The 24,926-nt window shown below is 38.0% G+C and overlaps 1 protein-coding gene across 1 annotated transcript in view; it reads right to left on the reverse strand.

Moving 5' to 3' along the window:
• Positions 1 to 24,926, reverse strand: part of Nckap5 (NCK associated protein 5) — a 795,495-nt gene that overhangs the window by 281,910 nt on the left and 488,659 nt on the right. Inside the window, exon 5 of the mRNA XM_077110321.1 lies at positions 23,288 to 23,375. Coding sequence (XP_076966436.1) covers positions 23,288 to 23,375 — 88 coding nt within the window. The remainder of the gene's footprint in view (positions 1 to 23,287; positions 23,376 to 24,926) is intronic.

Genomic DNA, 24,926 nt, shown 5'->3' on the forward strand with positions numbered 1-24,926 from the left:
CAGTTCACATGGCAGATCTGAATCTGTCACGGATGATCAATGTGCAGCTTTTACATTTCTGGACCTCGCTGGGCAAATCATTTGAACTTTTTAGGTCTCAGTTTCCCCCACTGTAAAGTGCCAGTGTGGACTAAATCTCCCTTTATTGTTAAGATTCTAAACATTCACTCACTCAAGATAATTTTCAAAAGGGAAATGTTATCAGTACGCTCAATGGTAATAGAAATGACAAGAGAACAAAAAGAGGACCTCTATGTTTTGAAATAAGAAGGTGGTTAGGGGGGCCTTGAGAGCTGTCTGACTGAAGGGTGACAATGGTGTCCAAATTGTCTATGATTAAGCAAAAAGTGAAAAGGGAGAAGAAAATTGTGGCAATTTTCTCAAAGGCTTATTTGAAAGTTTGGCAGGAAAGAGAAGATAATATAAAGAACTGTAGCTGAAGGGTACTTTAGAGGCAAACAGGAACCTTCTATAAGAGAGAGAAATGGAGCCATGTGAAGAAATAAACAGAATGGTGAGCACCAAAGATGGCAGCAAAGGCGGGATCATAGGATGAGATCTTCAAAGCCATGACAGCAGACAAGGAAGGAAAACTGGCAGAAGAATCAAGGTTTTAAAAATGCAGTTCCTGCCAAATATTCCATACAACTCAACGTCTCCATTAGCATTTCTAAATTATTAGGTAGCATCCCACATGGGTCTAGAGAAAATAAGGACTTACCTGCAAGTAGTTTATTTGAGAAATGCGGTAAATGCTAGTAAAGAAGTAAATAAGAGATTCACTAAAGGTAAGAGAGCATGTTACTAAGTGACTGAAGCCAAAACCCATGGGAAATTAAAGAAAGTGCAAACCACACATCTCAGAATTATCCCATCCCAGGCAGGAGGAAGGTGGGTGACTTGTGCACCATCCCCTTGAAATCCAGTGATTGAGGCCAACTCTTAGGATGCTCACTGCCAGCATTTCTAGGCTGCTGTAGGCAGAAAGGTTTGTATATTTCTAACACAATCATGCCTTCTGACAAATACTGGCAGCCGGAAGCCAAGGGAGCAATCAGAATGGTTGCAGGAATGGCATCAGAACTGTGCATGAGATTAAAGACAGAGAGGAGGCTTCAGGCCTGCTCTGGTATGTCACCACCCAGGGCGGAAAGTCATATCCTACCCATGTGCTACTTCAGACCTCAAAGTCTATTTCCTCTTCGGAAGTCCTTTCTCTACTTGTCTCCTTAATTATTTACCAATGAGAGGATTAGAGTGTAATGTGAGAATGAGCAAGAGTGTCAAAAAAGAAAACTATAGGTTGGAAGTAGAAGAAGAAAAGTGTGAAACAAGTATCAGGAAAGAGGTAATAGAGAAAGATCTGAGAGAATCATGGCTATGCCCAAGCGGCAGACCACAACCTGTCAGTTTCAGGTAGCTGTTGAATTTATTTTCCATTCATAAAGCATGACAAGATTTGTAAAAATCAAGAGTCTTGTTTTATCTAAGTGTAAACTGCCTATGCCAATCAGAGACAATATCAGGATTTTTAATTTCTTTGCCAATGTAATACCTGAGAGATAACTGGTGTGTGAGAAAAAGAGAGAGAGAGAGAGAGAGAGAGAGAGAGAGAGAGAGAGAGAGAGAGAGAAAAGAGAGCACACAACACAGAAGTGAGAAAAATATACTTCTAAATAAAATACATTCTCTTATGAACCTTCAAGAGATGAACCAGAAAAATAAGGCAAGTCCATTTCTGAGGATGCCAAACTGTGAAGAGAATAAGTTGATTCCAGAGGTGACCTGTTTTCATTTTTATGGAGTTTAATCAGCAGTGAATTCTACAAAAGTGAGGCTGCCACACAGACAACTTTCACTCCCCACATATTTCATTCGTGGTGGAAACCATAAGCTTGTTTGCCTCAACAAATTCCAGCCAGTACTCAGGAAGCTAAAGATTTAGGAGCTCAGTTAGCACTGAAGGATTTAAATCAAATTTTGCCTTGTCGGTACATAAAGCAATCCTTAGGGCTATAAGTTTCTCTAAGTGGTCACCAAGGTAATGATTCACCTTTGGGGGAGTGCCTGTCTTTTGTTCCCAAGCATTCAGCATCATCAGGCCTATGTAAAATAATATCAATCAACACAAAGCTCTGGGTTGTTTCAGTTCCCCTCAGATGACAGTCCAGGGAGCTCCGTTGGTTCAAGAAGCAGGCAGCAGAGCCCTTCACTGACAGCCAGCTGCTGTCTCTTCCGTAAGTCAGGGGGCTTTAAAAAATCATGAGAAAGTGATCATAACACTGTTCCCTAAGATGTGTAAATGTGTCGTACTCACCTTGAGCTCACAAGCTTCCGCTGACCCAACACAGAGTAGGGCTCAATAAATCTTTCACGAGGTCACTGTACTTCAATTAATTTAGCCATTCAATAAATATTTGCTGAGCAGATTCTATGTTCTAGGCCCTGGAGAAGATGCTAGGGACACAGGGTGTAAAAGCTCTCATGACCCTTGTTCTTGTGGAAGGTGATAGTTATTGAGAAAAATGTCACAAGCACATGTAAAATAATAGTATATTATGTGCTATGAGAAGTTTCTAGGGGCTTAAAGAAGCAGTTATAGGAGGATATAGAAAGGAGGTCAGGAAAGGTTTTCTAAAGGCCCAGGGGGAGATGATCAAATCAGGGAATAACCTTGAGATGGAAAGGGGGAGGTCAAGCATTGGAAAGGGGGTAATACAACTGAGGCAACTAAGGAAGTCACAAAGGTCAGTGTAGTGGGGGAGGAAGACGAGGCTTGATGGGCAGGTGGGGCCAGGCCATGTGCCAAGGAGATTTAAGTAAATGGGAAGTTATTGATTAGGAAGTCACTATTTTTCAGTGTGGTGGAGGAGGTAGTGGTGGGGTTGGAATGGTCAGATTTGTGTTTGAAACAGCTCCCTGGTACAGTAGGAAATAAGGACTTGAGGAAAGTTAACATAGATGTGGGGAAAACTGGGTGCTACTGCAAGAGTCTAATCATCTGAACTATGATTAAAATGAGAGTCTCACAAGGTGAAATGCCATAGTTTGTAAGTCATCCTGTAATTCTGATTCTTTAGTATGCAGCTCCTCTAACAATGACAAAAACATTTCCTCGGCTCGCTGTTTCTCAGAGTGGGCTGACAATCACTGGCATAAGACTCAGTGGAGGGAGGGGAAGGAGAAGAAAATCGCAGTTTGTTAAAATGCACGTTCCTTGGCACACTATGGTCCGAGTGAGTCACAATATCTGGGAGTGAGGCCAGGAGGTAATGCTCATTCATACTGAAGTTTAAGAGCCTTTGCACAAAGATGCCCCAGAAGAGAACATAAATCACTTTCACTTAGATAAGCTTTTGAAGTTACACATTTGATTTAATTTCTATTATTAATTTGCAAAATGAACAGATAATTAATCATACAAACCAATGCCCACTGGAGAGTAAAAAGAGGGGTAACTATTAATAATACACTGGGACAGCAGGTGTAATCCAAACAGACATATTTACCCATAGCTTGCTACCTGCTAAATTCTACTTTAGTTTTAGATGTCATGTGTTGGCCGGTGTAATAGAAAAACTACTCTATGTTAGTGTGACGAGACACCCCGGGGAAATTACTATTTGAGTTCTGAGACTCTGTTATGCTATGATTGTTCCTTTTCATGGAAGCAGAAGACATTAATAGACTGTAACTATTTTCAGTGACTTCTAGAGCAAGCAATGCTGATTCTGAGAGGGAGGTTCTACATTACCAACGTGAGAGGTGTTATGATTTAGATATGAGTTGTCCACCAAAATCTCTCATGTAGAACAATGCAGAACTTCCACAGGTGAAAGGATTCGATTGTGAGACTTGTAACTGAATCTCTGCATTACTTCACTAATATGAATTAATTGCATCCAATTAATGGTAATTGCAGGCAGATAGGTTGTGGCTGGAGGAGGTAGGTCACTGGGGGTGTCCCTTTGATTTATATTTTGACACTGGTGAGCAAAGCTCTCTATCTCTGCTTCCTTATTGCCTGTTCTGAGCTACTTTCCTCCACCACACACTTCTGCCATGGTGTTTTGCCTCACTTTGTGCACAGAGCAATGAAATTGGACATGTATGGACTGAGACCTCTAAAACCATGAGCTCCGAATAAATTTTTTCTCCTCTAATTGTTCTTGTTAGGTCTTTTGGTCATAGTGACAAAGAAGCTAACTAAATCAGGAAGGAAACATATGTCTACTACTCCCTTGTTTGAAAAGCCTTCTGAATTTATAAAAGATGTTTTCTTGCTCTCTTATGTGTTTTCATTTAATAAGGAGAAATATGCCCATCAGTGTACCAAATGAGGCAGAAAAGTACCAAACTGGTTGCCACAGAGGGCTTATAGTTTGTCTCTCAGGAAAAGTAAAGAGAGAAATCTGAACACCCTCACCCTCACTACCCTTTATTAGGTCTATGTGAGCCCAAGGATGTGGGGATAATTGAAGAAACCCAAATTAAGGTAGAGGAAAAAGTGGTGGATCACATTCAGACCAGTATTGGTTTTCATTTGATAGAACAGAGAAATAGTAAATATTAGAAGTCCATCAAATGCCAACTCAAATGCCAACACACTGAAAGTGTGTTCTCCTCCAGGGTTGGGATACATCCACATTTTTAATAAATCTTAGATCAAGTAGAAACAAGAAGTCTGCATTCCTTATTAGCTCTGCCACTAGCCAACTGTGTGATTTTTTAGTTATCACATAACTTTTCTGGTCTTCAAACTCTCCATCTATAAAATGCAGGAACACAGGATAACTCCAAGGTCTTCTCTGGATTTAAACCTCTCTGATTTCAGTTATCTGTAAAAACTCATCTTGGGAGAACAGATACTTAAAAAGCTGCTGAAGATTGGGTATTTTAAATATATAATATCATTTAGATTAGATATGCCTAGAAGATTCTCTGCATGATAAAATTTTGTACTTTTTTTTCCAGAAGTGAACTTTTCTCTCTCTCTTTAAAGAAACATTTTTTTCCTGTGTACTTTTCTTGGATCCTAAGATAAAAATCACTTAGCCCAACCTTTGCAGTTAGCATACCCCTTCTTCTGCCTGTATAAATGAACAGTCTGGGGAGAAACATTCAGTGAGAGTTCAGTGGAAGATAAAACTAATGCTCTCAAGAAATCATCCTCAACATGAGCCCTCTGTGGGACAATTTGCTTATGAGAGAAATAATTCCAAGTATGCCTTAGTAGCAAGGCTTTAGAAAAATAAAGCAAATTCAACTCAGCTTTTTATTTTTTATTATTTCTTTAAATGTAGATGGTGGACAAAAAACCTATGCATGTTTGCTGACAGCAATAATAGTTATCCTCTGTTCTAACCCATTCATTATTTTTCTGATAGTGACCATCCTTATCTCTTAGCACTGTGGCAGAATAACACCAAAATACCCTCAAGTACTTGTAATTTTTTAACTTGAAATTGGAAAAACGAAATTATGGGGATCTGAAAAACCATCTACTATTATGTATAATTGTAATGCACCGATAAAATATGGAAAAATAAATATAAAATTAAAAACAAATAACATTAAAGAAAGAACATCCAACTTTAGGATTAGTCATTTGTAGAAATCAGAACTGTATTTTTTTCATTTTGAATACCCAACCATGTGTTAAATCCACTTAATACTTCATAGTAAAAAATATGAAAAGATATAATTTAGGACCAATCACATAAGACAAAGATTGGGGTGGTGTTAGCATGAAATGTTCTTTCTGGAACACAAAAGATAATAAATAGCATCTAATATTTGTATAACATGTCAGAGTTAAGCCAAGTGAACTCAAATGTACAATTTTATATACTCTCAACTACAAGATGTAGGGCAAATATTCTGGATCTCCTTTACACACAAGGAAATAGGTTTGATAGGATGTTAAGGTACCTGTTTAATAATAGGAGTCAGAGCCAGAATTTAATTACAGTTCTGATTTCAAATGTCATGCTCTTTCCACAGACTCAGTGACCTCTCTTAGACTTTCCTACGCATGTGCAGAACTATCCTCAATGGTAATTCCATCTGAGATTCTACAATCTTTATCCAGCAATGAACCATGGTTCTGCCAGGCAGCATCTCTCCTAGGTTCCCAGGCTTTTTCTCTACAGAGTTAGTGATTTTATCTGAAATACCATGTCTGGACTCTACTGATGACTATCAGTAGACCAACATTGGTTCTCATTTGACAGAACAGAGAAATAATAAATATTAGAAGTCCACCAAATGCCAACTCAATTTCATCTGAAAGTGTGTTCTCCTCCAGGGTTGGGATACATCCACATTTTTAGTAAATCTTAGATCAAGTAGAAACAAGAAGTCTGCATTCCTTATTAGCTCTGCCACTAACCAGCTGTGTGATTTTTTAAAAAAACCACTACCATTTCCATAGTAAATGATAAACCAATTAGTTCAAAACAAACACACCATAGTGCAAGGTAAATGGAGATGTAGAGAGGCCAGCCAAAGGCTGACAGCTACTCCAGTGTGCCCTGGTGCCTTCAGCTTCTGTGATTTATTTACTCATTTGTTTTCTGGTGGTGGGGAGGGTGCACAGAATATATTGTCAATTTAGATAGCACTTCAGCAAATACCATAACAACATTCCCATTCCTAGGGATCACTAGCAGCTTTTGTTCAGCACTAGCATACTAAATTTTAAACGGGGGAAAAATTGCGTCAGATAAATCACAGGATTTTAAAAGAACATCCCAATTTGTTCACAGTTTAACATTACTTCTGTCAAGCAAAACATATAAAACTCTTCTTTTTCATCCCTGGATTTGACTTACAAAGTGAACTAAGCACACAGTAAAATCTCCAAGATTAAATGTGTATGATGGATAAGAGAACAAAGTGTTTTCTTTATGTCTCTGATATGAACCCACAACCACTGGCATATCAATTCACATCTACTCCACATTACTCTTCACTCAAAACACTCCTCAATATTGCCAACCGTCTTCCATATTGAACAGATCCATGCAGTTACACTAATAAATTTTCAGATGATGCTTTTATTGCCTGCTCCATCTATCAGTAACATTTATTTCCTTAAAAAAAAAAAGGTTCAATTCTAAAGGTATTTTACATAAACGGAAACTCTGCTGGGAAATAGAATGATATGGAAAAGTCAGCCATCATTTTCATTAAAGGTATGCTCCAGGTATCTGAATTCTATGATTAGCAAAAGAAATTAGGACCTTGGAATTCATAGATAGCTGTCTGAGTATAAGTAAGAATGCCATGCAGATGAGGAATTGCAAATAGATTGCTTAATGGCTACACCTAAATGCTTGGGGGTCAGTAAAAAAACAAAGCAAAACAAAATAAGAACTCATAATTCAATGTCAAATTTTGCAATTCAAATTCAGTCACTCCCCAACCCAATTATTGTCACAGGGTAGGGAAACCAGAGCTTCCAGATGGAAGTGGAGCTGGGGGAGCAATGGCCATCCCAGAATGAACTGCCAATACAGTCATTGACTTGTTAATAGTAGGTGGGCTGGCTAAGTGACTGCCATCTTTTGTACATACCAAGAGAAGCCATATGTCTGAGAATCCTGGGCAGAATTTAATTTAAAATAAATTTAAACATTAAAATTTTCTATCCATTTGGTTCCAAATAGATGAGCCTGGAGGACATTATATTAAATAAAACAAGCCAGTCACAGAAGGATAAATACCGCATGATCTCACTTATATGTGGAATCTAAAAAAGATGAAATCATAGGATCAGAGTCAGATGGTAGAATGGTAGTTCTCTGGGCTGGTAGGGAGCAAAGTATGGGTGTTGGGAAGACACTGGTCAACAAATACATTTCAGTGAAATAGGAAAAATGAGTTCAAGAGATCTTCTGTACAACATGTTGACTGTAATTAATACAATTGTATTATATACTTGAAGATGGCTCAGATGTAATTTTAAGTATTTTCACCACAGGAAAAAACAAAAATAAACATATGAGGACATACATGTTAATTAGCTCAATTTAGCGATTATGCAATGTATACATATACCAAAATGTCATGTTGCATACTATAAATACTAAAAAAATTATCAATTAAGTATCTTAAAAAGTAAATAAGATTCTATCTCACTGCCCCCATGAATACACATTGTCAGATAACTAACATGTCCAAATTTTTGTTTCAGAAAACATGGTCAATACAATATCTTTTGTGTATGTGCAGCAATTGCTGGCAAAGAAATATTTATATATCTTCTGAGTTTGTTAAAATTAACTTACTGGGAGGTGACTTCCTCTACTAAGAATTATTTAAGAACTTGAATACAATAGTAAAGATCCTAATAATACAGACAGATGGTCCTCAACTTAGAATTTTCTAACGAGTGATTTTTTTTGACTTCTCAATGGAGCAAAATTAGTAAGCATTTAATAGAAAATATACTTCAAATTTTAATATTTTCTTGAGCTAGTGATATGTGGCAGGACTCTGTCTTGTGACTTTGAGCAACAGGCTGGTGACAGAGAAAACAGCTGATATGCTACAGTATACTGTGTCATTAGTATTTTGGGGATACAGCTATTCAATGAATTACATGATACGGTTATGTAATTTATTACAAAACACGCTTCATGTTAATTGTTCTTGCCCAACTGTAGGTGGGATCTGAGCACTTTTAAGGCAGGCAAAGCTAATTTGTAATGTTTAGTAAGGTAGGTGTATTAAATACAATTTAATCTTAAACTATTTTCTTTTTATTTATTTATTTAGTAGTCATAGGTAGACACAATGTTTTTATTTTACTTTATGTGGTGCTGAAGTTCGAACCCAGTGTCTCATGCATGCTAGGCGAACACTTTACCTCTGAGCCACAATCCCAGCCCTTAAACTATTTTCCATCCACAATTGGTTTATAGGAGCATAATCTCATCATAAACATCATAAATTAAGGAATATAATTAATAACAAATAGTTGATAAGGAGAAAAAAACAGTCAAATACTAAAAAAAAAAACCCCAGTAAACAGATACTACAGGCAATTCACCAGTCACAATTATAATCTAAGAATTTTAAGAGCAGGATTAATGTTTTTGATATCACACCCTTATCATCACACCTTGCACAACACAGAGGCATTCAATAAAACTCCAATGTTGATTAATATGCTGATGTTGATTGAGCAATCATGCCACCTGCCTTTACCTCTGATAACACTGTAAGTGTAATAATACTCAACCACTTAAATATTCCTAAATGTTTTCACCAGACATTTTTGGTAAACAAGTAGTTGACCATCATAGACATAAAGCAAAAGACCAATTGAACATTTACACAAAAGATAAAAACAATATTAAATTGATTTCCTCTCTTAGCATGAGATTTTGCATGCTTATCCTTTAACTGATATCCTCTACCACAGTCATCTCACAAAGCAGTGTTACAACTTCTAAGCCATGAAGTTATGTATCCTAAGATACCCTGGAAATTTTTGGAGACTCAGAGGTCCACTCCCAATCAAGGTACTCTATTCCTCCCACCTTCCTCCTTCCAGGGGTTACTGAAAGAACAGCTCTAATGAGGTATATCAGTTGTATTTTTTGAAAGTCAGAGATGAATTATCTAGTTAATTATCTTGGGACTTATGTCAGAAAGGAAAGAAACCTTGCCCATTTGCTCCTAAATGGGACTTACAGCAAGAATATTACATTTCTTCTAGTACAATTTACATAACACCTGCTCGCTAGTCAGGCAAAACTCTGGGAAGAGACTAGGACTTGCTATTAGAGGAATTTTACCGAAGAAAATTTTGCTAGTGATATTGTCCTGGTGTGCTTTTTGACGTTAAAACTATTATTTTTATCCTTAACCCCTGGAAATTGCAGGAAACTATCATGTGAAGCACTTCTTTGTCATAGAGTGGGATGTACATCCTGACAAGCCACTCACAGTCCCAGTGGGAGTAGAGATGCAAAGAGCTGCTTGGTGAAGACAGCCATAAACCTGCCAGATGATTCATCCTAGTAAGAGAGCGAAGGAAATGTAGACAAATTAGCAGGAAATAAGTATGATCCTAAAAAAACAATTACAGAAGTCAGAATATGTACATGAAACATTAATATGAAAGTGTATCTGAAACTTGGGTAACTGATTTCTTCTTCATGCAAAATCTCTGTGCATTTAAATAATAAAGAATGGAGCAAGTTGTGGTTCCCAGGACAAATGGTTCTCCCAGAAGAATTCTTCCAACATACTTGATTATGGTTTCAATATTAGGTATTCCCCCCAAAGGTTCATGTATGAGACAATGTAAGAAAAGTTTAGAAGTGAAATGATTGGGTTATGAAGGCCTTAACCTAATAAGTGTGTTAATCCCCTGATAGGGATTAATGAGTTGTGACTGTGGGCAGGAAGGGTGTGGCTGGAGGAGGTGCATCTCTGGGGGAGTGCCTTTGGGGAATATATTTTATGAGATAAGCTTAGACTCTCTACCTCCTAATGTGATGTCCTGAGGTCCTTTCCTTTGCCAGACTCTTCTACCATGATGTTCTGCCTCACCTGAAGTCCAGAGGAACAAAGCAACTGTCTATGGACTGAGACCTCTGAGACCATAAGCCCCCCAAGTAAGCTGTTCTTCATCTAAAATTGCTATTTTCAGGTCTTTTGGTTACAGCAATGAAAAAGTTGACTAAAACCATCTTCTAGATTTCACTAATGGTCATTTGAGTTCCACGCAACTAGATACGCCTTTTATTGCAACAGGGAATAGGCTGGTATAAAACTATAATATGCTAAATCCCAGATCCAGGTCTGCCATTCATGGGAAGTGTGACTCTGGTAAAGCTATTTAGTAATCTGGGACATCATTTCTTCACAGGTGAAATGTATTGGTTAGAGATTGGAGATAACTTGCCAGTCAACGTCAGTTAACTTGGCATCAATTCACCTGTCTTACAATCTACTCCCTCTGAGCACCTAAGACTTGCTGATCATCCTGTTCACTCCTTCAACTTTTTCCTTAGAAAACCACAGACGGATGCTGGCCACCATGTGCACATCAAGGTGACAATAAATAGTTGGTAAACATGACTTGTGGTCTTGGCTACCGCAGGAAACATGAGATTATTCAAGGCCTTCAAAATCGCCCTGCTCTCCAAGAGAAAAGGATGATTACCTGCCAACAATAACCCTGAACCATTCTGGCTCTAACTTCTGCTATATAGGAAAAATGCTGTTCAGTTTTCGTAGTCTCTCTTTCCCTCCATCAAACTCAGAAGGCTTTGTGTGCCAAAGACTAGTCCAGACATGGAGAGAAGCATCAAAAGCAATTATAGCTCAGGCTGCTCTGGAAACTAAGCTCTATGTAGAAGGTTTTGAACTTGTTGGCATGAGAGGAGTTGGCTGTGGGGATCAGTGCTGGGACCTGGCTGCCCATGGTTTCTGCCAAGCTTACATTGTATTTTCAGAGCCTCTCGGAATGTCAAGGAAAAAGTCTTAGTTTGGTAAGACTTGGTGATCATTTGATTACCAAACACTTGGTAATCATTTGAATTCTGAAAAAGAAAATAGGTCTCAAGCCCAGTTAACCCTAAGGCAAATTTAGAATCCTCCTCCCACCCTCCTTTTTAAAAAATAAGTCCACAATTTATTCCTACTATTGCAAATAAAATGACTTTCCATTTCTAGTAGGTAGGACCTCCTAACTGTAGAGTTTTTCTCCAACACTTCTGCTTTCTCATGTGTCTCCACTGGTTCTCGCCTAATCTGTCTGGGATGTCTGAACGAGGCCCAACCCATGCTCCAGTCATTTTCTTGAGTGTTTCCTGAACTATCTGTTCCATGTTCACAACATTCTTAGCAGTAGTTGTACATAGCTGAGAGTGAAATCACAGAGCTCTGAGAGGTTAATTGACTCCTCCAAACATCAGAGGCTCAGCAGGATGTGAACCCAGGCTGTTGGTCTTTTGAAGGCTTTAAGCTTACCCACAATTCTCTTCTTCTGCTCATCAGAATATCCGTATTATCCATAATAATCCTCTTCTGTCTCTCCCTAAAGTACCCACAGTACTCTGCTATCTCTCAGAGTACCCATAATCCTCTGCCATCTCTCATCAGTATATCCACAGCGCCAAAGAACCTTCCCTTATATCTGAATTCCATTGTCTTTCAACTACCAACTTTTCAACTACCTTCTCTAGGTGAAATATAAATAAGATCCAGTCATGGAAAAATTTAGCAATAGTGAGAAAAAATATACTGCTGAATTGAATGCCCTGATGTGCACTGGTTCTCATCCCAGGCTTTCTATTAGAACTGGCCAGTGAAGCTTCTAAAAATTCTCCCCACCTAGTTTACCAATTAAATCAGAATACCTGGGGTGTGACCAGGATATCAGCAATATGTAAAACTCCCCAAATGAATCTCACAGTTGAGCTCTACTGTTATAGAACATAATTCATGCCAATCCTATAAGACTATGGACTTGGACTCAAAAGATTAAGTCCTAGCCAGGCATGCTGACACATATCTATAATCCCAGTCACTCAGGGGGCTGTGCAGGAGGATCACAAATTTGAGGCCAGACTGGGCAATTTAATGAGACCTGGTCCCAAAATAAAATAAAAAGGGTTGGACATAGCTCGGTTGTAGCAGGAATGTGTAAGGCTCTGGGTTCAATATCCCCGGTATCAAAAAAAAAAAAAAAAGGTTAAGTGTACTACAGCCATATTCATTTCACCTGTGAGGTGAACTTAAACTTCCTGCCCTTACTATTTTAAAAGATTAAGGTGAGGATCAAATGAGATGGTGCTGTGAAAGTCCTTGTAAACTGTAAAATATACATTAATTATTTTTGTGCCAGTTTTCACTACTGATCCCCCTGAGGTAATGTTCAAATGTTTAGAAGAAAAGAAGTAATAAAAATGAATAAAGAAGAAAAATACAATAACAGTATGGTTAGAAAAATTAAATATAGTGACTCCAGAGAAATAAAACCACATTTATATCTTAAGGATATGTTTACAAATTATTTTGTAAATGCAATAAAAAAGACTGTAGATTACTTGCAATGAAATTATTTTCAGATCATCACTTTTAATTAAGGCAGAAGCTTACCAATTCAGACTAAGGGATAAGCTTTGCCTTAATGAGGAGGAATGGGTTTATTATGCTAATTTATGAATTTAGTATAGAACAAAAATTTATTAGGGTGAAAGGAACAAATGGAATATATTTGGAAAACCATATATTTTGATCTATTTATAAAACAATGGAATCAACCTGAATGAGATCCTTGACTGTTCATTTAACAGAATACAAGCCATTATTAAGACTTAATTCAAGAGGCTTATTCCAAAAGTTCTTTTGAACTTGGTTCAACACTCAGTGTACCCCACAGAAGAAATATAGTAAATGGCACTGAGATAGCAGATCAGGTCTTCCACCTTTGTTTAGATAGTACAAGCCTCAGGACTGGATTATGAGAGTATGAGAGAAGCAGAACAAAGAGGAACAGCAATTTTGTATGCATATGGCCCTCGGTAAACCATTCAAATGATGGTTATAATTTGCATTTTCTGGTTTTGTTCTCACTTCTGAAAACCTATGCTAATTCCTAATAGCTCACCCAGGGGTGAAGTCTCTCCCAGAATTAATCAACATGGAAGATTTCAAGCTCCTAAATTACTTTAGGAAAATTATTCTCCTCCCTCCCTCCCCTCAGAAAATCATGTCCTAAATTCCCACTTCCTGAGATGAGTAGATGGAGAAAAACCTTCAGATTAAACCATTCCACACTTATGTATAAATTGCCCTCTCTAAAATATTTGTTATAGCGTTTTCTTGGAATGGTGCCTAAATGAATGGATTTCAGAGAAATATGTCTAAGTGGGAAAATGCAGGTAGACAGGCTGTGGGGAAGACAGACTATGCAAAAGGAGAGGACAGCACCAAACAGACCAGTCCTGCCTAGGAATCCGACCCCAGCTTAGTCACTTCTGAGGGTGTATATTTCTCATAGTTTCATCACTTCCTCCAATTCTGAAGCTTCAAAAAAAAATTTTTTTTTTTTAAAAAGCTACTGTGTGGTTGTATCCAGAGGTAAGGCAAGATGGGAAATGGTAAAGGGGAGAATTTGTCCATGTGAAAGGAAAAAAAAAAAAAAACAGATCAGCAGATAGGGCTAGTTGAATAGCAATGATGATAGCCACTGCTTTCTGAAGGCTTTAAATGTGCTGTGCATGTTTTCAAGAATTCTCTCTCATTATGACATGAAATCATGCCTGAGGAAGCCCTTGGAAAATGATCACCTTTTCCTTTTTCCTCATTGTACCCATTATAGAGGAGAAGAACATGCATTCTTTTAAAATGCTCTACTACTTCTCTTTGATCAGACTGTGTTTTCCCCTGTGTAAATCTACATTAGTTCTTACATAGGGAAAAGAAGACATACTGAGTGCTGCTTGTATCTATATTTGAATGAATGGCTGACCAACTGATCTGGGTAGAGGGGATGCAAGTTTCATAGACTTCTCTGTATCTCCATACTTTCAGGGCCCAAGGACATGACAAAGCCCAGTGAGTGGAAGGCTGGGGTTGTGACCAAACCCTTCACTTGGGGATGGTGGCTCAGCTGGCAAATGTATTAAATGTTTTAGGATTAAGTAAACATTCCCTTCCAAGCAAAAGCAAAATTACTAATGGAAAAAGAAACAATCATTGAATTTCCATTAACCAGCTAAATTCCCTTATACCCTGTAAGTCAAACCTCCTTATAAATTTTTCTCCTTGGACCCTCCTCATAGAGATGAGCTAGGGAGAAAAGATCTTCAAGGTCATGAATTTGGATGATGCACAATCATAGACACATATTCAAATAACCTGGGGAAACTTTAAAACATGTCAAGAGCCAGGTTCAGGTGCTAGAGACACTGTGGATTTGCTCTGTGTTGGAGACCAGGTAGGTGAAAAGTCCTATCCCAGCCCAAACCCTTCTGTTATGTTTGGGTCCTGGAAAGATATTTTCTGGGCAGATGACCATCTTCTATAAGCTGCAAAACCTGTGGTGCTCTACCTCCTCTGGGTTTGGTGGAACCAATAAACACCCCAAACTTGCAATGTCTTCAATGCAGACATCAGACAAGGAAGATTAGACCACTTTCCTCTCTCCCTACACCTGACCATTTCTCTTCATTGCCACCTATGCTCACTGTGCAGACAAAATCAATAAGGATCATATAGCCGAGAGGCTACTGTGTAGAAGAGATCTCAGTAATGAAATCATTGTTTTTTTTTTTTCCTTCAGAAGACACTTTCTACTTCCTTTTGAACTATTTCCTCATCTTTAAAAAGTACACATTCTCCCAGACTGTTTCATAACCATTTCCTAAAGCATTAATAAGCCAAGTCCTAAAAAAAGAAAATTCTTTTTAAGAGTCAAAATGTTTTAGCCTCTAGTGAGTTAAGAAAGTAAAGTCAAAGTTCAAGATTGAAACCGTGATTTTTCTCTGTTCAAATTCATTCTTTTCATGAAAGAAATAAATAACTGATATGACTGTTTAATAATCAGAAGTGTCCAAGGTATTTACCTAAGTCACACACTTACTGAAGGTCAATATCTTTTGAATCCTGCCTGCAGAACCTTCTGACCTGAAATGGATACTGTGTATTCAAAATAAAGTTTGGTCTTCTGCAGAGAGGAACCAGGAAAATAGAGCGTCCATGGAGCAATAACATTTAAGAAGAGAAGCTGGTTTTCCAGGGATCATTGTACTCATAGGTTATAGTGCTTTTAACAGAGAGATTGTATTCTACTTTTATTTGGCAAAAATTCAGTACCAGGTCAAACTACCTAAAAGGTAAAGTATTCATAACTGAACACAGAATTTAGGCAGAAAATTGCAAATAAAAAATAGAGTCTGAATCTATTAAACCAGGGATGCTAAGCTCTTGAGAACCTTATTGGTAATTATGGAAACTCTCAGTGATATTATTTAAAACTGCTCTATTCCTTTAAAAGTATTTAGAATGACTTTGGAATTATGAGGCAAATATTCTCTTTGGTTAATGTGCCAACAAGTAGGTGCTCCCACATGAGACTGTTTTTGAAAAGTTCTAAAATACTCTAGGATGTGAAAACATAAAAGTCATCTTGTAGAATAATTACAAAAAGAAAAGGAATGAAAAGCAATACTTTTGGATGCCCTGAATCTAAGCATGTACTTTGGCTTTACAAAATCCTACCTTGTTTATCTGAATGCATTATATGAACAGAAGATATTACTTAAAATAAAACACACTGGAATAAAGAAAAAAAATGCTTCCTTAGGAATGGTTTCAGTCCTTTAAAACCAACAAACAATAGAAATACTCCCTTTACCACCATAATCCACTTCAGCAGCTATTCAAAGTTCATAGCAATTTAAAGGAAAGAAGTCCAAATTTCTTCAGGCAGAATCAAAAACACTTGAGACTTCCTGGGATTACAGGCCACAAAAATAAACAAAAGTACTCAATAAAAATATTCCATATCCCCATTGTGTAATGTAATTTTAGAATAACTGTGCCAACACTCAGCCACTCTATCAACAAACAGAACTTCAGATCATTCTTCCATCTGGTATGCACATACTCACTCCATTTACTGTCGATCTGTGTCTTTGCATTTGTTTGCTATATTTTGTTTGTGTTAAAAAAAAAAAGGAGGAAATAAAAGAGAGCAAACACTTTCTAAATAACTTGTATGAATTACAGTCAACTTCTTTAAGCAGTTCACTTCTCTTGGCTAATTAACTGTCAGTGCACTTGGGCTCTGAACTTCACTTCAATTTCATTTCCTCCTTTACAAGATGAAGGGGAAAGCAATGGTGGAAAGAATGAGTGCTGAAGTGCCTCACTGATTCTCCGAACAGATCTATGGAGCAGAGGACTCAAAATGATCCATCAAAGTTGTAAACAACAAAACCAAGCAGAATTCCAACCCTCGTCATTTCAACTCAGCAGATTTAAGAAGTGCCCAATTAGCTGATTCTGTTAGAAGTGCCTCAGGTGATTCTGAGATTCAGCCAGGGCTAGGAAGAACTAGAAATCAGACAGGAACTTTCTGGCTACTGAAAATCACAAAACACTTCAGTTTCTTTTTGTGTTTATGCGTGTTCATAGAAAAAAAAAAAACTACAATTATGTTAGAAGTTAGGGCTTTCCTAGAAAAGGTATTTTTTGTAGTTGAGTGTTTAATTATATAATTTGTCAACCTTCTCATTCTGTTGCATTTTTGGACTTGCTTGAAGTATACTTAAATCATTACAAGGAAAGAAGGAAGTGAAGCATAAAGTAAAAAAAAAAAAAAAAAAAAATCCCCAGAACCTCAGATAAGAGTAACAATTTGTGAAAAATTAGCATCTTTCCTAGGCTGGTCTTGGAAAACCATTAATGAGGAAGGTCCCAGACCATGTTGTGTGCTGGGTTCCCTAAGAGGAAACAAATATGTACATATTTGATGACTGATAGGTTTTAGGGTAAGTAGAAAAGGTCTGTTTATGAATGCTTACTCATATTTGATGATTCTTCCAAAGAACTATTTAAGGAAAGAGTAATTTTGATGTTTATTTATGACACTTCAAATAGAAGTAACGTGGTAAAATACCATATTGCTTTAGATACAGACAGAGGGATCAATGACTGAGCCTAGATCATCTTTGGAAACACTGAGGCTGGACTCAGAAAACAAAGTTCAGGGCTCTCCAAGATGGTAAAGAGGTGAACACAAACTTGGACAACACTGTAATTCGGCTGATCAGTTATGTCTGTTTCTCTGTGCATTTCACTGTGAAAATCACCCACCGCGTCTCTTGACAAAATTTCTGCACTACAATTGTTTTAAATATTTTTTTGGTTGTAGTTGGACACAATACCTTTATTTATTTATTTTTATGTGGTGCTGAGGGTAGAACCCATTGTCTTACCCATGCTAGGCGAGCACTCTACCACTGAGCCACAACCCCAGCCCCTCTGCACTACATTTTTTAAAAGCAGCCTATTCTGCCAATTAAAAGGGTACAGAAGAGCTCAAGTGACATAACCCTGGTAATGTGTAACTTTGGACAAGTAATTTAGCCTTTCTGTGTACCTCGGTTTCCTTTTCTGTCAAAAATAAGGAAAACCCTCTCTATGCTTATTTCCTTCTTAAAAGAGTACGATGCTTACTTTAACTCTTTTTTATTGATGACAATAGGAATTTAGAATTTGTGCTCCATAGTTTCGTTTAAAAATCTCTTCTTTTAAAAATACAAAAAACAAGTAACCAGAGAATTCAAGTGACTGTATGAATTCAGAAGTCTTATTAATGGCAAAAGCTGTCTGCACATGTGGGACTTTTTCCTCCACTTGTTATTTCTACTTACACGTATTTTTTTTTTCCTTAAATGAGTTAACTAATGTGATTCAATTCATCTTCCATAAATAAAAGTAGAAACAAGTGTAAGTACATCAGCTACGATGAAGAACCACAGAAGGTAGCTGTATAGAGACACAAAAGGGCCTATACTAGGGGAGCTCCCTCTTAAAGTTATGACTATTCACATCTCACATAGCCTGGCTCTGTGTATACATGAGGACAGAGGAAACTGGAAGAATGACATCTCCCTCCAATCAGCTGCTCTATTTTCTTTTCTTCTTTCTTCAAGAATTGTTTTTTTTTTTCAGCTGCTCTATTTCATTAGTCTTTAACGACCCTCTCTCATGTGTAATTGTGAATTTTTTCCTAACATAAATTTCCTTAATTCAATAAAATGGTAATATGTGTGGTAAGAATATATGACACATAAGAAACCCTAAAACACCTAGAGAGAATGAGCTGAAAAACCAAACAGAGCAGAAGGGAATGATTCTAACTTGGACTCTTCTAAAGACAATCTTTCCAGGTCTTATATTTTCCCCTAATGAGACAAGCGTGTCCTAGGTGCACACAGCACCTGCCCTAAATATAATGATAATGTCTCTATTATTCAGACAGCTGTCTCTCCCACAGGGAAAATGAGACTCAACATTTTTGTGGATTATTAACTTATCTCAGTTTACTTTTACTTATTTTTTTCTTACTTTGTTTTGTTTTTCTATTTTTTAATTTTGAAATAGTGACTTTGTGACCTGGGATTTTAAACTGTGTCCACTTTTTATCCTGCTGCCATAAAAATATTCCACAGATATTGTTCAAGCTAATTCTCTATATCTCCTCTAGGAGAATTTGTGACTTCTTTCTAGTTCTAGCACTTAGCATCTGCCAGAGTTCAAACAGACCTCTACGAGCCTCGTCCTAAGATGAGCATGACAAAATCTATTTTAGAGGCCACTGGAGCAAACAAAGGAGATCTATTTTGTATCAGTGCTTTGCAAACTATAGCATCAAATATATGTGACCTGACAGATAGACTCTATCCTAAAACACCAGGGACATGAAATGGTTTGAGAAATGGAGACCATGGGACTCATGACGAAGCTCATGACTCTCATGTCCATTTTAAGAGACAACCCAAAAGGAAAACTGGTTATTAAAAATGAGTCCAAAGCAGGTGGTAGAGTCTCCAGGGAGAATAGTACAGTAGGCCCAATGGCGCATGCTCCTTGCTCAGAACCTGTGCAAGCTTCTATTCTGGCTTCTCTCACACCATTGAAGGTATGCGATTATTTTCTCCTTTTCCTGATCTGCAGTAACATATAAATTGAGCCTAAGTTAGGCATCTTTGAATCTCCAGAATTTAGCTTCATGTCTGCTGGGCATTGTTAGGCTAGTAAGCATGACCAAGTGTGGCAAAGGGAAAAATGCCTTCCTCCCCAAAGATGTTTATCTCAATTCCTAAAACCTGATAAAATGGGACCTTACATGGCCAAAGGCTCTGCAGTTTTGTTTGGATCTCAGTACTAGAGACTGAACCCAGGGTCTCACACATGCTGAGCAGATACTCTACCACTGAGCTGCATATCCAGCCCTTCTTTTCAGTTAATATTGCACAGTTTGACCTAGAGTTTTAGATTCTTCTGCCTCAAACTCCTGAGCAGATGGGATTCAAGAATCTTGAGATAAGGAACTTGGATTACCCAATTGAACTCACTGTAGTTATAGGATCCTTAGAAGAGGGAAGCAAAATTGGGAAAATAAAATGTGATGACAAAGCAGAGACAAGCGATTTGCTTTGAAGATGGAATCCAAGGAATGGTAGATTTTGTGAAGGGCACAAAATGATTCTCCTCTGAAAGCCTCCAGAAAGAATGTAGCCCTGCCAACAACACCTTGCTTGAAGATTTTTGATTTCCAGAATTAAAAGGGAACAAATCCATGTTAAGTCAGTAAGTTTGTTATAGCAGCTAGAAGAAACTAACATAATTCCATAAGAAGATAAATGAACAACTGTCATTTGAATGAGAGACCGAGTGAATGAATGGGTGATGGAGGGATGAAGGGGTTATAAGCAGAAAGCAGGCAGGCCCAGTTCAGGTCCCATTTTGAATAATCATCATGGGGTAATTTGGGCCCTATCATTTAATTTCTCTAGAATTTCTGAGTGTAGGAGCTGTGGAGTCAGATTGAGCAGGGTTCCCATTCTTTCTATGCTACTTCCTAGCTGTGCACCCTCAGGCAAGTGCTCACTGCTTCCGGAGCCACATGTCCATACCTGTAAAATCAGAATAGGGTCAGGATCTCCCACCGAAAATTGTGGGGACTGATTGAACTGAAGTGGAGTAACTTTTGATTGGGCTCCGAATGAGGCAATCTGGAAATCATGGCCACAAAATATTCACTACCACTTCATGCATAAAACTTGAAATCATGCAAATTCTCCAAATGAAAATAAAAGTCAAGAACTGCACAATGGAAAGGTTGGTAAACTATAAATCCCTGATGGCAACACGATGGGAATGCTTTGATTGCTGAACAGAAACACCCACCATCTTTAAGAGGATTCATGTTGAATGACACAAGACATAAATTATCAAAGAACACATGAGATCTTCAGGAACATACTCCTTGAACAAAACACAGCCTCCCTTCATGCATACAAATCATGGGCCCACACACAGATAACTATTACTCTGCTATTATGATAATAATTCAATGAATTTGAGAGATGAAGGGGACCTCCCTGGGGCTCAGTGCTGCCCAGCCACCTTTCCCTTCTCTTTGTGCTCATTTCCTGAATTCCAAGAGCACCAGGTTGTGCCTCACATGTCTTACAAATTTAAAAAAAATATTTGTTGAATGTACAAATGACCTCTACAGGTCATGTAACCCATGTCCCTCTCCTACTTTACAGACAAGGAACCTATAACCAATTAGAACAATGACTGCAACATTCCCTTTGTGTAGCATTTAATAACTTGTCTTCTCTCTAGAGGGAAGAGCTCCTTTCCCCAAACCAACAGACTGAATTTTGGAGAGGGAATATTTTCAAAACACAGTTTTATTAGTGTATCTATTTTCAAACTAGTTTCCAGTTTCACAAAGTGAATTCTGATAATGATAAGAGTCTCCAATACACACTTGGTTAATAATGGGAAGAGAGATTGGGGAGGCAATAACCTAAAGGAAATAAGAATCTGGGTAAGAAATGCACAGTGAGAAAATTAAAAAAAAAAAAAAAGCCTAAGTGAAATGTGGTATTGTTTAGTTTTAATGGAGCCTGGTGTTACCTGTGAGGGGAGAAAATGACCTGTTTCAGATTCATGATTCCTTTAGGTTGAACAGAACTAGCCAATGTTCAGTCAAGTTCCACTTTTTTTCCTGTAACTCACCATCCTATCCAAGCAAATACAATACCTAGGAATAATTCAGATTAGTAGGACTTAAATTTCCTAAATTTAGGTGACCATCTTAAAGGAAAAGCTGGATAATTTTGTGAAGACCACAAAATTCAGGAACACATTCCCTGAACAATAGGAGCTTTCTGTTTATAACCCCTTCTTATCCACCTCAAAAGATTTCCCTGCTAGGAATAGGATCTAGTGAACTTTCTGTTGTCTTTATGGAGCTAATTTTAATTTCCTCTGAGATATCTCAAGTCAACTCCTTGCACTGTGTTCACTGGAGATGGAGAAGAGTTGTTCTCATCTTTGTAGAATCGCCCCATGTGTGTTTCAAGAGTCAACTATTTAAGCACAGCCTCCTTCCATCTAAGTAGGCCACAGTCTCACAACCCTGCATGGTACCTTGATTTTTATTATCAGATCCCATTCCCTCTCCTCTTCATAATACACTGGGTTGCAGAACTCTGAACTCATGAATTCAGATAATTCATGGAAAATTATCCTCAAGAGATGGCTTTCTGTGCTTGTCTCCCCAAACCCACTTGATTTTTACTAGTAAAAATCTAGGGCTTTCCAGTGGTCATCTCAAATGTCTGCCCAATTCCTTACCTTCATTAGCTTTTTTAGCTTGCCATATATGATTGTATAGTGAACGTCAGGCCTCTATTTGTGATTTTAAGTGATCTCCGATAAAAAATCCAGCAGCTATCCATACAGAGTCCCTGTGCTATTTCTGTTGTACTTCCCTTTTCCACCCTGCACACGCCTCATCATCCAATGGGTGCCATATTCAAATTATATGTCCTGCTCGCTAACCTGGCCACCTGGCTAGTGTCAAAGGACTATGGGATAACGACCATCAAGAGAAGATATTGACTTGTTACTTAAATGAACCCTTACTCTCTGGACCTCTTTAGACTCCACACTGCTAGGTGAAGGGCCAGATTCCTGGTCACACCATATAGATCCAGAACTTACCATGGTGTTTTTACCCTTGGTCTCATCATCAAATTCTATATCTCACCAAGCCATTATGCAGTTACTCTGAACGTAACCTCAGGGTCTTGCTGTCAAGAGGCTACCTAGTACCTTAGTCTAGGTTCCCCATGATCAAGAATGCCCTTCCCCTCATTCTCTCCTCTTCAAAGTCACCTCAAATGTCACACCTCTGGTGAGCACTCCTCAGCTCCTCAGACAGGATGAGCCACTGCTTCTCCTGTGTTCCCGGAGAACGTTGCAGATACCTCTCTCATGACCCTGACCACAGGGCAATGCCCTGCCTTTATAAGTCTCCCTGTTTCACTATATTTTTGCATCTTACTACAATCAAATCTTGTGATCTGTTTCAAAGTAGGAGTTTAAGGGGAAAAAAAAATGACAACTAAACATGCATTTAATCCCTCAAACCAGAGGTGACTACATGGCTATCAGCAAGAGAAACAAGCCGACTGATACACAGCCAAGAGTCAGAAACATGGTGTACCTGATAGGTCATTATGTTAACAGGTTCTTCTCTCTTCTGCTCTGGAGGTCCTTGATTCTGCAATAGATTTCGTACTGTTTCTTCCATCCTGTGAAACAAAAACATGAAACATTTCTTTAAGGTTTCCTATTAGCACCAATCTGTCCCAGTTAGTAGAAATCACTTTTCAGGGTGTATTTCCTACAATTAGGCCAGAGAATAATTGTTCTCTCTTCTTTATCCTCTCACTTAAAATCTGTCATGAAGTCCTTCATAATCATTCATCAGAATATACATCTCTGGGTTCTTTTTCTCTTTACTAGCTAGGTCTCCACCCTTGGCGGTGGACATCTGCGCTCCTGCACACGTCTCCTGAACATTTCTCTTCACTTCTAATCACTCCCTTTTAATTCAGCACAATGCCATCACATTAATCTTCCTGAAGCACCACTTTGATTTTTTTTAAAATCAATTTTCAAAGTTAACAGGTATTACATAAATGCATTCTCTCCATTAATACACTGTCAAGTCTTTCCTTGGTGGCCTTTGTATGTCAGCACACAAAGACATGCTTCATTCTTCTCAACTATTTCCTAGCGTATTTGATGGTGTTAATGTACCAGTGGTTATTTAGACATTTCCTACTGATGGAATTTAAATTGCTTCACGATTTTTGCTAATTCAGACAATCAACATCTTTTCATATACAATTTTGTACACATTTATGAATATTTCCATAGGTTACATCACAATGTGTCACGCCCTGTTTTGTTTTAAATACTAACCTCCCAGGGCTCCAAAGTAATACCTGTTTGCATTTCTAGACATTTGCTTATGCCATTACTAGTACTGGAATGGCAACTTCCTTTCATCTTCCCATATCCCAAACATTCTTTCCAAATCTCCCTCAAGTACCACTTCCTAAGATATCTCTTAAATTGTCTGGATTCTTTTGCCTATGCATTAAATCATTTATTTGATCACCTAAAAAACTTTATTTAAATAGTCAAGTATTTCCTATACTCATATTTCATCTTCTGGAGTAAATAACAACATTCAATATAAGACTGTCATATTCCGCTATATGTCCCCCCATTATGAATAAATAGTTCACATTCATCAATTCATTTTAAAAAGAGGAAGTATTTACTCTGTGCCAGGCATTCACCAAGTGTATTAAGACTGCTGGAAGGCCTTGGTCCTTGGGCCTCTCCATAAGGATTCAAATGCCAGAACTCAGCAAGCTGAGCACTGTGCATTCTTGCCCTGGACCTGAGTTGGTTTTCTTTCCTAGTCCCAACCTGAAATGTATGTTTTTGTGACTCAATAGGACACCAGTATAAGACAGTTGTGGAGAAAAGCAGGATGGTTCAACTTCTCCCTCTTACTAAGGACTTCCAGTGTGACAAACTAAGGGCTCTCTAGAAGGCCTATGTAAATCCCCTCTGGGGGACAGGTTATTACAGTAACCAGGACAGACTAGGTCCAAATGCTAGTCTTGCTAACATTTGGCTTTTAATTATTTAACAGCAGAGTAAAGAAACTGTGAATAAACTGGTACATCCAAACCTGGATGAGTTATTGAGGAAATGCTGCCTTCTCAGGGGATGGTACCAGGGCCCATTCAGGCTTTGCAGATGATAGCAGACATTGACTATCA

This window comes from Callospermophilus lateralis, chromosome 9 (assembly GCF_048772815.1).
Source record: "Callospermophilus lateralis isolate mCalLat2 chromosome 9, mCalLat2.hap1, whole genome shotgun sequence".
Classification (NCBI taxonomy): domain Eukaryota; kingdom Metazoa; phylum Chordata; class Mammalia; order Rodentia; family Sciuridae; genus Callospermophilus; species Callospermophilus lateralis.